This window comes from Brachyhypopomus gauderio, chromosome 2, assembly GCF_052324685.1.
Source record: "Brachyhypopomus gauderio isolate BG-103 chromosome 2, BGAUD_0.2, whole genome shotgun sequence".
Classification (NCBI taxonomy): domain Eukaryota; kingdom Metazoa; phylum Chordata; class Actinopteri; order Gymnotiformes; family Hypopomidae; genus Brachyhypopomus; species Brachyhypopomus gauderio.
This window is the reverse complement of record NC_135212.1, coordinates 11,760,171-11,774,055: the sequence shown is the minus strand read 5'-3', so window position 1 is coordinate 11,774,055 and position 13,885 is coordinate 11,760,171. Positions and strand designations below refer to the sequence as shown.

Genomic DNA, 13,885 nt, shown 5'->3' with positions numbered 1-13,885 from the left:
GACATTTTGAGCGCTGTGCAGATGTTGGTAAAGGTTTTTTTTTTTTTGGCATTAGTGCATTATGAATTCACATTTAACTCATACTCAAACGTAGAGTTGTTTTAAAATAATTAGCAGTCACATTTCTCATATGGTGCCCTGAAATATCACCGTGCACAGGAAGTTTTCAGACTGCAGATCCATTTTCAGAAACACTGCTGCGGTTGTTGGGTGAATAATAAGATGATCTGAACGGAGATGTCGACAGCATTCATCGCATGTTTTCTAAGGGTTAACAATAATTCAGCTCATCTACTGCTTGATTATAGCTCAGAGAACAATGCAGTGACCTTCCACACTGGATCTGAGGACTGAGGTTTGCCACTGGTTGGTTGGTTCTACCATACTGAGAAGTGAGAAGTGGCCTGGTTCCTCCCCTGGGGAATCAGGAAGTTGTGGTCAGCAGGGATTGGGTGTCTGTTGAGATGTTCAGGTGGGAGCAGCTGAGTTCACGTGACTGCTGAGATGTTCCAGCATGGTCAGCAGGGGTCACGTGACTGCTGAGATGTTCAGCACTGTGGCAGGTGTCAACCTTTCTGTTGCGTCAAGAGCGAAGCATGACTCAACACCTTTTTTTTTTTTGTCCCACCCCCTGCTGGAACTGGAATGAGCATCGTTCACGGTGAGTCTGGCCAGTGCTCCTCGCCCGCTTGGGCTTGGCGTGTTTTGTGACTCGTCAGGCTTGGCCTGGTTTTTGTTATAACGACGTCAGCCTCGAGTTTCCTGTCTGCGGTTTTGCTTTTTCCCTTCTGTGCTTTTATTGGATAAATCCAAAGGTGCTTTTTGCCAGTTGTGGGTTTGCTCTCATTGGTTTGCTCCTGTTGGTGGCAACACGGAGACCTCTGGAGATCACCACAGCTGCCTGTCTGTCTGCATGTGATGTGAGACTGCTCAGGTCATCTGTCTCGCTCCAACTTTCTGTGTCTCCTGTATCTTTCCTGTCTCACTGTGGACTTTCCCATTAGTGTGGCACTTTCCTTCCAACACAATTACAACAGGATTCTTCAGCTGTAGTCATGGAACCTGTCATGACCTATCAACGTGCTGAATCTTCACACACACAGTTTAGTGCAGCTGTACTTGTCAAAGCGGTTCACTTTGATGACCAGTATGATGGCACTGGTGATTTATCTCACATGTCAACAGCAGTAATCTACCATAACACCCCCATGCTTGTTGAGCTCTTCAAATCATCTCTCACATGAGTGGGGCCAACAGACAGCAATGGGTGGTAGTTTGTTGCTGACATACATGTTTTTATGTTTGCTGTATGCACATGCGCGCACACACCCACACACACACTTTGGCAAACCCAGATGCGCGCACACACCCACACACACACTTTGGCAAACCCAGATGCACTGTGTTAGCTGTATGCTCACTGCTGGTCAGGTTTATCCCATTGGTTGGTGGTAGCTGTAACTGCTGCTTTAACCGAGTGTGTGTGTGTGTGTGCGTGTGTGACTCACCACCCTCACACTCCTCTGCCCTCTTTCCCACACTGCCAGCACGCCACGCTCGTAGTCAAAGTGCGTCGCCGTGGAAACGTTCCCTGGCGCCCTCTCTACCGGTCCGCGGGTCCAAGCGTTGCTTCATGCCGCAGACCAGCTGCTATGTGCTGGCGTATCGGCCAACAGCCCTGCGGCTGTGCGGAGCGCTGGTTCTGAGGAGCAGAAGGCCCAGGGTGTCCGTGCGCAGTGGGTGGACGCCTGCCCTACAGGGCTTTCCCCGCCCGACCCTCTCAGCCCCCCAGTAGGTAAACGTCAGCCCTGCCTCCAAGGTCACTGAACAGGGTGCACGGATGAGCTCTGAAGGTCCAGGACTCTGAAGTCCTGACGCTGGAGCCGGTCCAGCGCCCACAGGTGAAGGAGGCTGGGCTCTGGGGTCACGTGGTCTGGGGTTTGGATGGTGCCAGTGGTGGAGCAGAGAGATGCTCCATCTGGAGACCTGGCTGTAGCAGGGGCTAGCGGTGCGGCAGCCCCACAGGCGTGCTGGCTGCATCCTCCATCTCGCAGGCTCGTAGCTCGTCTCCCGAGGTCTCTGGCTTTTCTCAGGCTCTGGCTCGCTCTGCTTTTCTCCACACCTCGCTTTGAGTGTGTGTGTGTGTGTGTGTGTGTGTGTGTGTGTGTGTGTGTGTGAACCAGCTTCGCAGCAGAGCCACTGCACTCACTCCCACACGCCCCCTTGTGGCTGATACCATGTCTGCATTATTGCAGAGATTCTTTGCAGTACCGCTAACGCAGAGAGCTGCAATATGTAAACGACTCCTACAACAGTGGTGAGGTTGTATTGTGTATCCTGCACCCCGTGGACAATATCAGACATTCCACACTAGCCCAGCGTGGCTCTTTTGATGAGTCATGCCATTCGCTTATCCAAGAAACGGGCGAATAAATTGGTCAAAATAATGCAGCCCAGTCTAATTTTTCCAGCAGCTTCCATCACACCTGCTTTACACACGTGTGTGTCATAACGTGGGTTCACCACAGGACTGAGGTACGTATTCGAGTCTAGTTCAGTGAGGAACTCCTATCAGGGTCTAGTTCGGTGAGAGTCTAGTTCGGTGAGATACGGAGTCTTGTTTCTCGACTTCCTCGGTTTCTTGTCGACTCCCGCTCACTATTTTGTCTCCACCTGCATTTCCTCTTCCTGTGTTCCACTTCCTGCTTCCTCTCAGTGCTCTTCGCGAGACACTGACGTGTGGGAAAGTCTTCTTGCCCTTTCTTCAGCTCTTCGTGCCTGTCGCTGTCTGCCTCGCCGTTCCGTGCTCCCAGTCCCCCTCAAATTAGCTGGTGCTTCATGACTAACAGCACAGATCATTACAAGCAGGACGTGGAAGGTGATTTTCAAATATAAATTCCACTACAGATTACCGATAACCTTTTGCATTTGTGACCTAATCTGAAGGACGACTATATTAAAGTACCATAATCTGATTACTTTTTACACCATTAACTGCAAGTTTAGGACTGAACAAGTCAGCAGACCTGGTAAATTGTGCAAATAAATGTGTGTTTAGCAGGCGAGCACTGCTGAACAGGTCCAGTGCCCCAGATTACACGGTCTCTCCACTCCTGTCAAACTGGTAGGCTCCACCAGAGTAAACACCCCAGACACGCACAGGTTGTTTTAACATGGATAAAACATCCTACAGACCAAACCTGTGGTGCTTTTGCTGGAATACACAGATTAACACCAAAAAAAATGGACTCTCTTTTAATATTTTGAAGCTCTTCCGTTAGAAATGACTCGGCACACGGTGGAAAATGGTTATTCTTATTACATTCTAACTACAGCCAAATGAGTTTGTCATGTAATAACGATTACAGGACATGAGAGAAATTAGGTGACTGACTAGATGTTTGAGCCTTTTAAATAATCTGTGATTTGTCAACTAAATACAGGAACATTTAGATCAAGTTAACCGTATGTATACAGTCTTATAAAAGACACGGCCTACTCTGGCCACAAAACCCAAAATCTCCTTTTTAGACTGAAAAACACATGAATCAAATACTGAGCTCATGAAATTTGTACCAAGTTCTGAGTTTACCAAAATTCCATGACTCGTGAACATTTGTTTATCCTTAATGTAGTGTTGGCCACAATTAGGTGTGTGTGTGTGTTTATGTGCCTTGGCCAATATTAGATTTGAGGTTATGGGTGTGGTGTTTGATGAATCAATAAACCTAAATTATTTGTTCTAACTAATGAAAACCAATCTTTGATCATGTTACTTGGAGAGGTTACCATTGGGTATATATTTCAATGTATACAGCAACTGCGATATGTAATAACTGTTGCAATTTAGTATTTTAGTACTTTATAGTAACTCACTGCCATGGGCCGGACAGTCCTGATAAAGGGTCTAGTTCAGTCCAGCTAACACCCACAATTTGTCCCAGTTTGTACGGTACAGTGTGTTTGCAAAGCTTTTGAAGAATCGGATCAGATGCGGTTGTTGACCTAAGCCACTCACTGTCTGCATGTTCTCTGACGGACACACGGGCGTTTGCCTCTCTCTCCCCCAGGTACGCTGGTGTAGCTAACCCAGCTGCCCAGAGATGTGGCCTTTCATACTGCTCTTCCCGTACTCTGAAGCTGCCTCCGTTCTGTCTGACGGACCACCCAGCAGACTGGTGTAGCACAAACATTTTCCGCTCGACTGACTAGCCTTGTCCCAGTTCTCGCCGTAAGCACGAAGATCCTCCTTGAAACGTACACTTACGATGTTTTATCGAGGGGTGGCGGGTAAAAGGAGTGTAAGCGTTCAAGGAGTCAGAGGATTGAAAACAGAATTGCGACACGCCTCTCCTCACGTCCCGCGACACGCCTCGCCTCACGTCCCGCGACACGCCTCGCCTCACGTCCCGCGACACGCCTCGCCTCACGTCCCTTCACCTGTTTACGGCACTGCTGCTGAAAGGCAATTCACCATGTTGTCCCCACGCTGGATTTAGTTAGTTGTATTCGCTGTGCTTTTTAAAATGTTCTTTTTTTGCTCTGTCGCTATGACGGTGCGGATCTAAATGGCATTCTGATGTGTAAAATGTACATCTGCCTGCACACCTGGCCAGGAATTCTGCTGAACATTACTTACAAAACTGGTTCATTCTCCACAATTATTAAAGCCAAAACAACAAGTAGTGAGTTTGCTGTATACAAACTCTGCATGGATGTATTTACCCAAGATCCCCAGAAGTCTGTACGTTTATCCACCAGATGGGAGATCATCACGAAGCAACAGTCACTTTTGTGGCCACAGGTGTTTCTAAGGTGTGTGCGCGCGTGCGTGCGTATTATAATCTGGATTATACTCTGTGCTCTCTCCAGGCGAGGTCGTGCATGTGCCACATGTGTGGTGCCCACCTGAACCGCCTGCACTCCTGCCTCTACTGCGTCTTCTTTGGATGCTTCTCCAAGAAACACATCCACGAGCACGCCAAAAACAAACGGCACAACCTAGGTGAGACACACACACACACACACACACACACACACACACACTAATCCAGCTTTAATGAAGTGAAAGGGGATGCATGTTCATTTTTCATTTAGCTTTCTATAAATGTTTTAAGTTTTGGAAACAAGCTTCAGTTCTTACCACACAAAGAAAGGCCTTCTTTACGCAAGAGAGGTGACTGGAGTGTTCAAATTCTGAAAATAATATTTATTATTTATTCTAAAATAATGAATTAGGAACATTCTGTTCTTTGAGTGTGGACTGCTGTGTTTGTTCGATTGTTCGGAGCTCCATCTTGTGGGTGGGAAGGGTGCTTGGCTGGCACACCCCTCATGAGAACTGACCCCAGGGCAAACCCCCCACTCTCAGTCCCACAGGCCTGGCATTCCAGGGTCTACAGCGTCTAGTAGTATACACTGCCATCTTCTGGTGAAATATAAAATGTTGTGGTCAACAGAGTCTGCAGGACAGAACGTTGATCCAGGACACGTGTGGGTGTATCTACAGGACGAAGGGACAGTGTTTGAATTACGTGTGTTTGTGTTGGCCATCTCCACTAGCTAAATAATTCTGCTCCACAAGCTTCCTCCAGTACACAAGCTTCCTGTGTGTGTGTGTGTGTGTGTGTGTGTGTGTGTGTGTGTGTGTGTGTGTGTGTGTGTGTGTGTGTGTGTGTGTGTGTGTGTGTGTGTGTGTGTGTGTGTGTGTGTGATTATGATGACATTTTGCAAGACTAGCAAGAGTATTTGCTTATCACCACTTACCACCCTTCTCCAACTGCCCCCTGCTAACCACTCACCACCCTCCTCTAACTGCCCCCTGCTAACCAATCACCACCCTCCACTAACTGCCCCCTGCTAACCAATCACCACCCTCCACTAACTGCCCCCTGCTAACCAATCACCAATCACCACCCTCCACTAACTGCCCCCTGCTAACCAATCACCACCCTCCACTAACTGCCCCCTGCTAACCAATCACCAATCACCACCCTCCACTAACTGCCCCCTGCTAACCAATCACCAATCACCACCCTCCACTAACTGCCCCCTGCTAACCAATCACCAATCACCACCCTCCACTAACTGCCCCCTGCTAACCAATCACCACTCACCACCCTCCACTAACTGCCCCCTGCTAACCAATCACCACTCACCACCCTCCACTAACTGCCCCCTGCTAACCAATCACCACCCTCCACTAACTGCCCCCTGCTAACCAATCACCACCCTCCACTAACTGCCCCCTGCTAACCAATCACCACCCTCCACTAATTGCCCCCTGCTAACCAATCACCACCCTCCACTAATTGCCCCCTGCTAACCAATCACCACTCACCATCCTCCACTAACTGCCCCCTGCTAACCAATCACCACTCACCATCCTCCACTAACTGCCCCCTGCTAACCAATCACCACCCTCCACTAACTGCCCCCTGCTAACCAATCACCACCATCCACTAACTGCCCCCTGCTAACCAATCACCACCCTCCACTAACTGCCCCCTGCTAACCAATCACCACCCTCCACTAACTGCCCCCTGCTAACCAATCACCACTCACCACCCTCCACTAACTGCCCCCTGCTAACCAATCACCACTCACCACCCTCCACTAACTGCCCTCATCTTGGCACCTCCATTAACCACCAACTCCTCCTTCCTCCCTCTGCTGTCTACAGTCTTGCGCTCTCCCCCTTCAGGTTTGTCTTAGCGCTGCAGGGCAGGTGCACGTCTTCCTCACTCGTGCTACCTCGTCCGGTCCTCCTCGCGTCTTCCTCACTCGCGCTACCCTCGTCCTGTCCTCCTCGCGTCTTCCTCACTCGTGCTACCTCGTCCGGTCCTCCTCGCGTCTTCCTCACTCGCGCTACCTCGTCCTGTCCTCGCGTCTTCCTCACTCGCGCTACCTCGTCCTGTCCTCCTCGCGTCTTCTTCACTCGCGCTACCTCGTCCTGTCCTCGCGTCTTCCTCACTCGCGCTACCTCGTCCTGTCCTCCTCGCGTCTTCCTCACTCGCGCTACCTCGTCCTGTCCTCCTCGCGTCTTCCTCACTCGCGCTACCTCGTCCTGTCCTCCTCGCGTCTTCCTCACTCGCGCTACCTCGTCCTGTCCTCCTCGCGTCTTCCTCACTCGCGCTACCTCGTCCGGTCCTCCTCGCGTCTTCCTCACTCGCGCTACCTCGTCCGGTCCTCCTCGCGTCTTCCTCACTCGCGCTACCTCGTCCGGTCCTCCTCGCGTCTTCCTCACTCGCGCTACCTCGTCCGTCCTCACCTGCACATTCCCCTCCCCTTACCTCGGGGGGCTATGAATAGGTTGTCACGGCAACCGTCTATAGGTAGCAGAGCCGAGTGCAGCTGGCGAGTGCGACCGGGTGGCCATGGCGACGGGCTGATGGTTTAGTCGGAGCTTCCCTTTAAACCCTTTTACGTTTACAGGAGAAGGAAAACCTACATCTGATCCTGGAGGAAGCAGGTGGAAAACTGCAGTCAGTGGCACCTGAACGCCAGGAGCACCAGCTCAGTCAGACGTGAGAAAGGGCGATCGCGTTGCCGAGATGGGCTTATCGTACACAACACCCCGCAACACTCCACTGTGCTGCCACTGCTCCTCCGCGCAAAATAAAAAAAAAACGTCTGTCGTAACTCCGATCCGTCGTTAAGCGGGGACTCACTGTACTGTGATTTAGTATCAAATGGTGAAGAATCAGGTGATCTCGAATCAGTTTTTGCTTGTCCGATACTTATAATTGCAGCTGCTGTGGGTGAACTAGACATGGATCAGGGCTTAGAGATGCATCCTGAATCATCAGAGTGAGAGAGTTTCTCTAGGGTTTCTCTAAGAAGGTTTGCTTCTGCCCTTCAAGGCCCTGACTAGGACCTGTTACTGTTCTGTCAAATAACCCAAAAACTAAACGGTAGATTTCTAATCTCTGCCTTCTGATCCTCAGCTATTGACTTGTTATACGGGGGCATCTACTGTTTCGCGTGTCAAGACTACATATACGACAAAGACATGGAGCAAATTGCCAAAGAAGAGCAGAGGAAGTCCTGGAAGCTGCAAGGTAGGTGTGTCCCGCGTGGTCTGGGTGGCCCCGCCCCCACCTGGCCCCCGCCGCTCCCTCTTGCCCAGTCGACGTGTGGTTGTTTAATCTTCTCCCAGGCGCCGGTGAGAAGTTCTCCACGTGGGAGCCCACCAAGCGAGAGCTGGAGCTGCTCCGGCACAATCCGAAGCGTCGGAGGATCACGACCAACTGCACCATAGGTAATGCTGCTCTGGGATTATGGGTAATGCCGGGCCCCGCTGCTCTGGGATTATGGGTAATGCCGGGCCCCGCTGCTCTGGGATTATGGGTAATGCCGGGCCCCGCTGCTCTGGGATTATGGGTAATGCCGGGCCCCGCTGCGCTGGGATTATGGGTAATGTCGGGCCCCGCTGCGCTGGGATTATGGGTAATGCCGGGCCCCGCTGCACTGGGATTATGGGTAATGCCGGGCCATGCTGCTCTGGGATTATGGGTAATGCCGGGCCATGCTGCTCTGGGATTATGGGTAATGCCGGGCCCCGCTGCTCTGGGATTATGGGTAATGCCGGGCTCCCTACATTTTTTTTTTTTGCCCCTTGTGGTCAGAATTCCTCACACCAGCTCGAGCTGTCAGGAAATGCTCCAACACGCCTGTGTGTCGACCTTTAGCCCCGACAGAAAACAACGCACACCTATCAATTCAGATCATTTAGAATTCATGCAGATTCAGTGATCACAGTTGTTCAAGGACAGTTTTCTGTCTCTGTCTCTCTCTCTGACTCTCTCTGTATGTCTCTCTCCCCCTCCCCCTCTCTCCCCTCCCCCCTTGCTACTCTGATAATCACACACACGTCCCGTCTGAGTTCTGCTCAGGCAGGTCCGGTTTGACGGTGAATGGAGGTCACCGTAGACCCACCACTTCCTGTCGCTGGGAGCTTCTCTCTCCACTTCCTCTTCCTGTGTCATCTGGGTTGTGAGGTTGTGTAACGTGTGGTGGTACGGCGCTGGAATGAGTTGTGATTTTTCTGGGGGTCTTCACACGTGTGTGTGTGTGTGTGTGTGTGTGTGTGTGTGTGCTGCAGGTTTACGCGGCCTCATCAACCTGGGCAACACGTGCTTCATGAACTGCATCGTGCAGGCGCTCACACACACACCCCTGCTGCGGGACTTCTTCCTGTCAGACCGACACAAGTGCGAGATGCAGTCCAACTCCTGTCTGGTGTGTGAGATGGCTCAGCTGTTTCAGGAGGTGAGGGGGGTGTGTGTGTGTGTGTGTGTGTGTGTGCACGCATTGGTAGGATGGTTGTAATGGTAATTGCTAGTGTCTACATTTGAAACTGAAGCTGACTCAGCTCTGTACCTGTTGTTTGAGAGAGAGGAAGGGGGGTGTGTGTGTGTGTGTGTGTGGGAGAGAGAGGAAGGGGTGTGTGTGTGTGTGGGAGAGAGAGGAAGGGGTGTGTGTGTGTGTGGGAGAGAGAGGAAGGGGTGTGTGTGTGTGTGGGAGAGAGAGGAAGGGGTGTGTGTGTGTGTGTGGGAGAGAGAGGAAGGGGTGTGTGTGTGTGTGTGTGTGTGTGTGTGTGGGAGAGAGAGGAAGGGGTGTGTGTGTGTGTGTGTGTGTGTGTGTGTGTGTGTGTGGGAGAGAGAGAGGTAGATAGCTGTGGAGCACACACATGAATTTAGGTCAGTTCAGTTGAACAGTAACTGTGCTTGAGAGTTAAAAAGTGATTAGCAGTGAAAATATTCCATTTACCAGTGAACTGTGACTGCGTGTGTGCGCGCGTGTGTGTGTGTGTGTGCGCGCGCGCGCGCGCGCGCGTGTGTGCGTGTGTGTGTTAGAGGTCTTGGGGCGTTAACGTGGCCCCTCCAGCTCTTGGAGACCTGATCCTCTTCCTCTTGCAGTTCCCACAGAGTCGTATCACCACCTGTCCGACAGCAAGTGGAGGACAAATTTCGATTGCGGTGAAAAAATCACAATTGACAAAATATGGCACATTTACTCTCCTCTCTCTCGCGCTCTCTCTCAATTCAATTCAATTTCAATTCAAGGTGCTTTATTGGCATGACAAATATTGCTTCATTTGTATTGCCAAAGCCTGAACACTTATAATATTAGTAACACTAGATAAAAGTTGGGCTCACAACTCTAAACATTACAAAATTGTTAAGGAGTAAACAACAGGTAAAATTAATATATACATACACATAAATACATTTCCCTAATTAAATAACAAAATCAGAAGTTGAAATCAAATAATACATGCATAAGGGGGTAAGAAGGGGAACCACATGTATATTTACATACATCAAAGACGTGTGTGTGTGTGTGTGTGTGTATGCGTATATGTGTGTATGTGTGTGCGTGTATGTGTGATCACTCACTGTCCCTCTCCCGGTGGCAGGCCATGACGTATTGTGCTGCGAGTGTGCAGCAGTCTCTGTGCTCTCCTAGTAGGTAGGGGAGTTTCTCTAGATCAGATAGGCTGTTGAATGTGGGGTGTTTATTGATGAATTTTATGTAAAATTTGTTTCGAATATCAGTGAATTTTTGGCATTCTGTCAGGAAATGCAGCTCTGTTTCAATTTTACCTATCTTGCACTGTTGGCAAGTTCTGTTTTCCTGGGGCACCCATGATCTTCTGTGCCTGCCAGTCTCTATAGCCAGGTTGTGCTGGCTGAGTCTGTACCTCGTCAGGGTGGTTCTCAGTTTCAGATCAGTCACTGTGCTCAGGTACTCTGCCACAGTGTACTGTCTCTTTAGGGCCAGATAACATTGCATTCTACTTTGTGATTTTGTCTGGTTTTCCCAGTGTTCTGTGTATGTTTCTCTCAGATTAGCTGTAATGTTGTTGGTTCTGATCAGATTGGTCTTGATTTCCTGGTCCTGAATCTGGTGAGTGTTAGTGTGTGAGTGTGTGTTAGCGAGTGTTAGTGTGTAGTTCAGGACCAGCTGAGTGAGGGGATCTTTGTTCTCTTTGCTCAACTCCTGGTACTGCAGGGCTTTATAATGGTATGAGTGGGGGTCACTGTGCTTCAGGTGCGTCCAGAATTTGATTGCCCTTTTGTGTATTTTTATCAGTGATGGGTATTGGCCTAATTCTGCTCTGCATGCGTTGTTGGTGGTGTTCCTGTGGACCTTTAGGATATTTTTATAGAATTCTGCATGCAGAGTCTCTGTTGGATGTTTGTCCCATTTGTCAAATTGTTGATTTGTAAGCAGACCCCACACCTCGCAGCCATAAAGGGCAATTGGTTCAATTACAGATTCAAAAATTTTTAACCAAATTTTGATTGGAATTTCTGCAAAGATTTGTCGTTTTATGGCGTAAAAAGCCCTGCGAGCTTTACCTCTCAGTTCATTCACTGCCTGATTAAAACTTCCTGAAGAACTTATTTTGATGCCTAAATAATTATAGGTTGAGGAGTGTCTAATTTCCTCTGAGCCTAATCTAAATCTAGATGTGTGTTTTGATCCCTGAGATCTGGGTCCTTTCTGGAATATTACTATACTTGTCTTTTTGAGGTTTACTGCCAGGGCCCAGTTCTGGCAGTACTGCTCCAGCAGGTCCAGGTTCTGCTGTAGACCTTGCTCAGTGGGGGACAGCAGAACCAGGTCGTCTGCATAGAGCAGGAATTTGATCTCCGAGTCGTGCAGAGTGAGACCAGAGCTGTGGATTGTTCTAATATTTTTGCCAATTCATTAATATAGATATTAAATAGTGTTGGGCTTAAACAGCAGCCCTGTCTCACTCCGCGCTCCTGAGAGAAGGAGTTTGTTTGTTTATTGCCAATTTTTATTCCGCACTTATTTCCTGTGTACATTGATTTAATTAGATCATATGTTTTACCCCCTATACCACTTTCAAGAAGTTTGTAAAATAATCCCTGGTGCCAAATAGAATCAAAAGCCTTTTTAAAGTCTATAAAGCATGCAAAAAATTTGTTTTTATTTTGGGCAACGTATTTATCAATTAGAGTGTGTAGGGTGTAAATATGATCAGTGGTGCGGTAATTTGGTAAGAATCCAATTTGACTTCTCTCTCTCTCTCTCTCTCTCTCTCTCTCTCTCTCTCTCTCTCTCTCTCTCTCTCTCTCTCTCTCTCTCTCTCTCTCTCTCTCTCTCTCTCTCTCTCTCTCTCTCTCTCTCTCTCTCTCTCTCTTCTCTCTCTCTCTCTCTCTCTCTCTCTCTCTCTAGTTCTATTCGGGCCACCGCTCCCCCCCCACATCCCATTCCGACTGCTACACCTGGTCTGGACACACGCGCAGACACCTGGCCGGGTTACGAGCAGCAGGACGCACACGAGTTCCTCATCGCCGCCCTGGACGTACTGCACCGCCACTGCAAAGGTAGAGCACACACACACACCTGCTTGGTGTAACACGCACTCAGATCCAAACACACCACTCAGATCCACACACACCTGCTTGTGTAACACACCACTCAGATCCACACACACACACCTGTATGGTGTAACACGCACTCAGACCTGCACACACGCACACTCACACTTGCCCACATAGGTTAATACACACACACAAACCTACATTTGTATGGTGTAACACACTCAGACCTACACACACACTGTCATGGGTACACTTTACACACACAGCCATGCACACCACACATTCTCCGCTCCAGGGAACACAATAACTCTGTGGTGAGGGGGGCACTCTAAAATATTCTTATCTGCAAAAGCTGCAGGAAAATTGCTGTCACACCCAAACACCCACACACACACACACACACACACTTGTGCATTCCTTCCAGTCAACATGGGGCACACTGTAAAAAGACGGACAGTTCTGACACTTCCAGAAGTTCTGGGGATGAAGGAGGTAATTATTGAGAACATGAGGTGGTGGTGGTAGAGAGATCATCGGAGTTTGATATGTTTTAAATAAAAGGGTCTACCGAATTAGTTAATAAGAACGTGTGAAATACTTTACCAGAGAAAATACGCACACTCATTCACTCCTCTCTGTCTCCCCCCCCCCCCCCCCCCCCCCCCCCCCCCAGGAGACGATAATGGGAAGAAAGGCAAACAACCCAAATCACTGTAACTGCATCATTGACCAGATCTTCACTGGCGGTCTGCAGTCGGACGTTACGTGTCAAGTTTGCCAGTAAGACCTGTACACACACGTGTACACACGCACGTACACACACACACACGCACGTACACACACACGTACACACACACACACACACGTACACGTACACACACAGTTACTGTAAACGTTACTACAAACACATGTGCACATATACACACGCACATATACACACATGTACACATGCACAAATGTAAGTAGACACACACTCGCGTACAGAAGTGGGCAGGACTGTGATAGTGTAGATGTACTGTAGGACTGTAGCGTTGTGGCCTGCCTGCACAGCCCTCCTTTAACACACACACACACACGCACAGTACACCCAACATCACGCCCAGTCTGTCATACATTTTTGTTATACACCTCTCACCTTTCCTCCGTCTTTGCTGTGTGATGCGTGTGTGATGCGTGTGTTCCTGCGGGGCTTTCATTAGAACAGCACCGTGACTCATCACAACGGCCAAGGTGCTCCGTGCTTTAATCCACGATCCAGAGGAGCGCTCTGACATTTCAGTGTTTGTGATTGATGGAGCACATTTGTTTGTGTTTTCCCGGCCGTATCGAGCCAAGAAAGTACGATTTAGCCGCAGTTCGTGTCTGTCGTGCTCGTGTGGAGTTTTGGGTAATATGTTTGCAGATCAGTCTGTGGACATCTGTGTGTGCGGCACTAGACACATTCTGGCACTTTAGTGAACATTTGTGTGCATAACAACACACACATTGCGACACATCACCTTTTATGTTAATAGGGTTCCCAC

General features: G+C 49.3%; 1 protein-coding gene across 1 annotated transcript in view; it reads left to right on the top strand.

Moving 5' to 3' along the window:
- The window catches only part of LOC143487874 (ubiquitin carboxyl-terminal hydrolase 22-like), a 28,984-nt gene that overhangs the window by 7,322 nt on the left and 7,777 nt on the right, over nt 1–13,885 (top strand). The window contains 9 exon segments of the mRNA XM_076987144.1: nt 4,873–5,005; nt 7,947–8,060; nt 8,159–8,260; nt 9,104–9,270; nt 12,214–12,234; nt 12,237–12,284; nt 12,287–12,365; nt 13,036–13,052; nt 13,054–13,142. Coding sequence (XP_076843259.1) covers nt 4,873–5,005; nt 7,947–8,060; nt 8,159–8,260; nt 9,104–9,270; nt 12,214–12,234; nt 12,237–12,284; nt 12,287–12,365; nt 13,036–13,052; nt 13,054–13,142 — 770 coding nt within the window.